Below are 402 nucleotides of genomic sequence, written 5' to 3' on the forward strand. Positions count from 1 at the left end.
CTGAAGGCGTCTTCAACCCGTCTCCCGCGCTCTCCTCCGCATGTTCCGCCCCTTCGCCAAGTTCTGTCCCCTGACAGGTAGCCCTCTAGAAACCCCATACGCGGGATTTACCTCGGAAGTTATGTAACTCCATGTGGCATTTATCCTTTCTTGTCGTAATATCCTGTTTTTTGCAGATTCCTCTCGCACTAGGGCGCTTTAATTCGTTTTCCCTTACCTCATTATATGCATTACCGTGTGTTATCCACGTATATTTGCAATGATCCCTCAAAACAGCCGTGCAACGCTAACAGGGTAAGTTGAATCACTCGTGCTTTACCTTGTGCTATTATGTGTGGTACCGTTTCCCAGGCGCCTTCTGCTATTAATCTCTCTCCTTTATCTCGAAATAACATCCCTCCC

General features: G+C 47.8%; 1 pseudogene across 1 annotated transcript in view; it reads right to left on the reverse strand.

Moving 5' to 3' along the window:
- Positions 1 to 216: 216 nt before the first annotated feature.
- TEOVI_000884200:pseudogene overlaps positions 217 to 402 on the reverse strand; it is a 605-nt pseudogene continuing 419 nt past the window's right edge. The window contains 2 exon segments of the mRNA in view: positions 217 to 234; positions 237 to 402. The exon segment at positions 237 to 402 is cut by the window's right edge and continues 212 nt beyond it. Coding sequence covers positions 217 to 234; positions 237 to 402 — 184 coding nt within the window.

The sequence above is a fragment of the Trypanosoma equiperdum genome (assembly GCF_001457755.1).
Source record: "Trypanosoma equiperdum strain OVI genome assembly, contig: ctg_1803, whole genome shotgun sequence".
Lineage (NCBI taxonomy): Eukaryota > Euglenozoa > Kinetoplastea > Trypanosomatida > Trypanosomatidae > Trypanosoma > Trypanosoma equiperdum.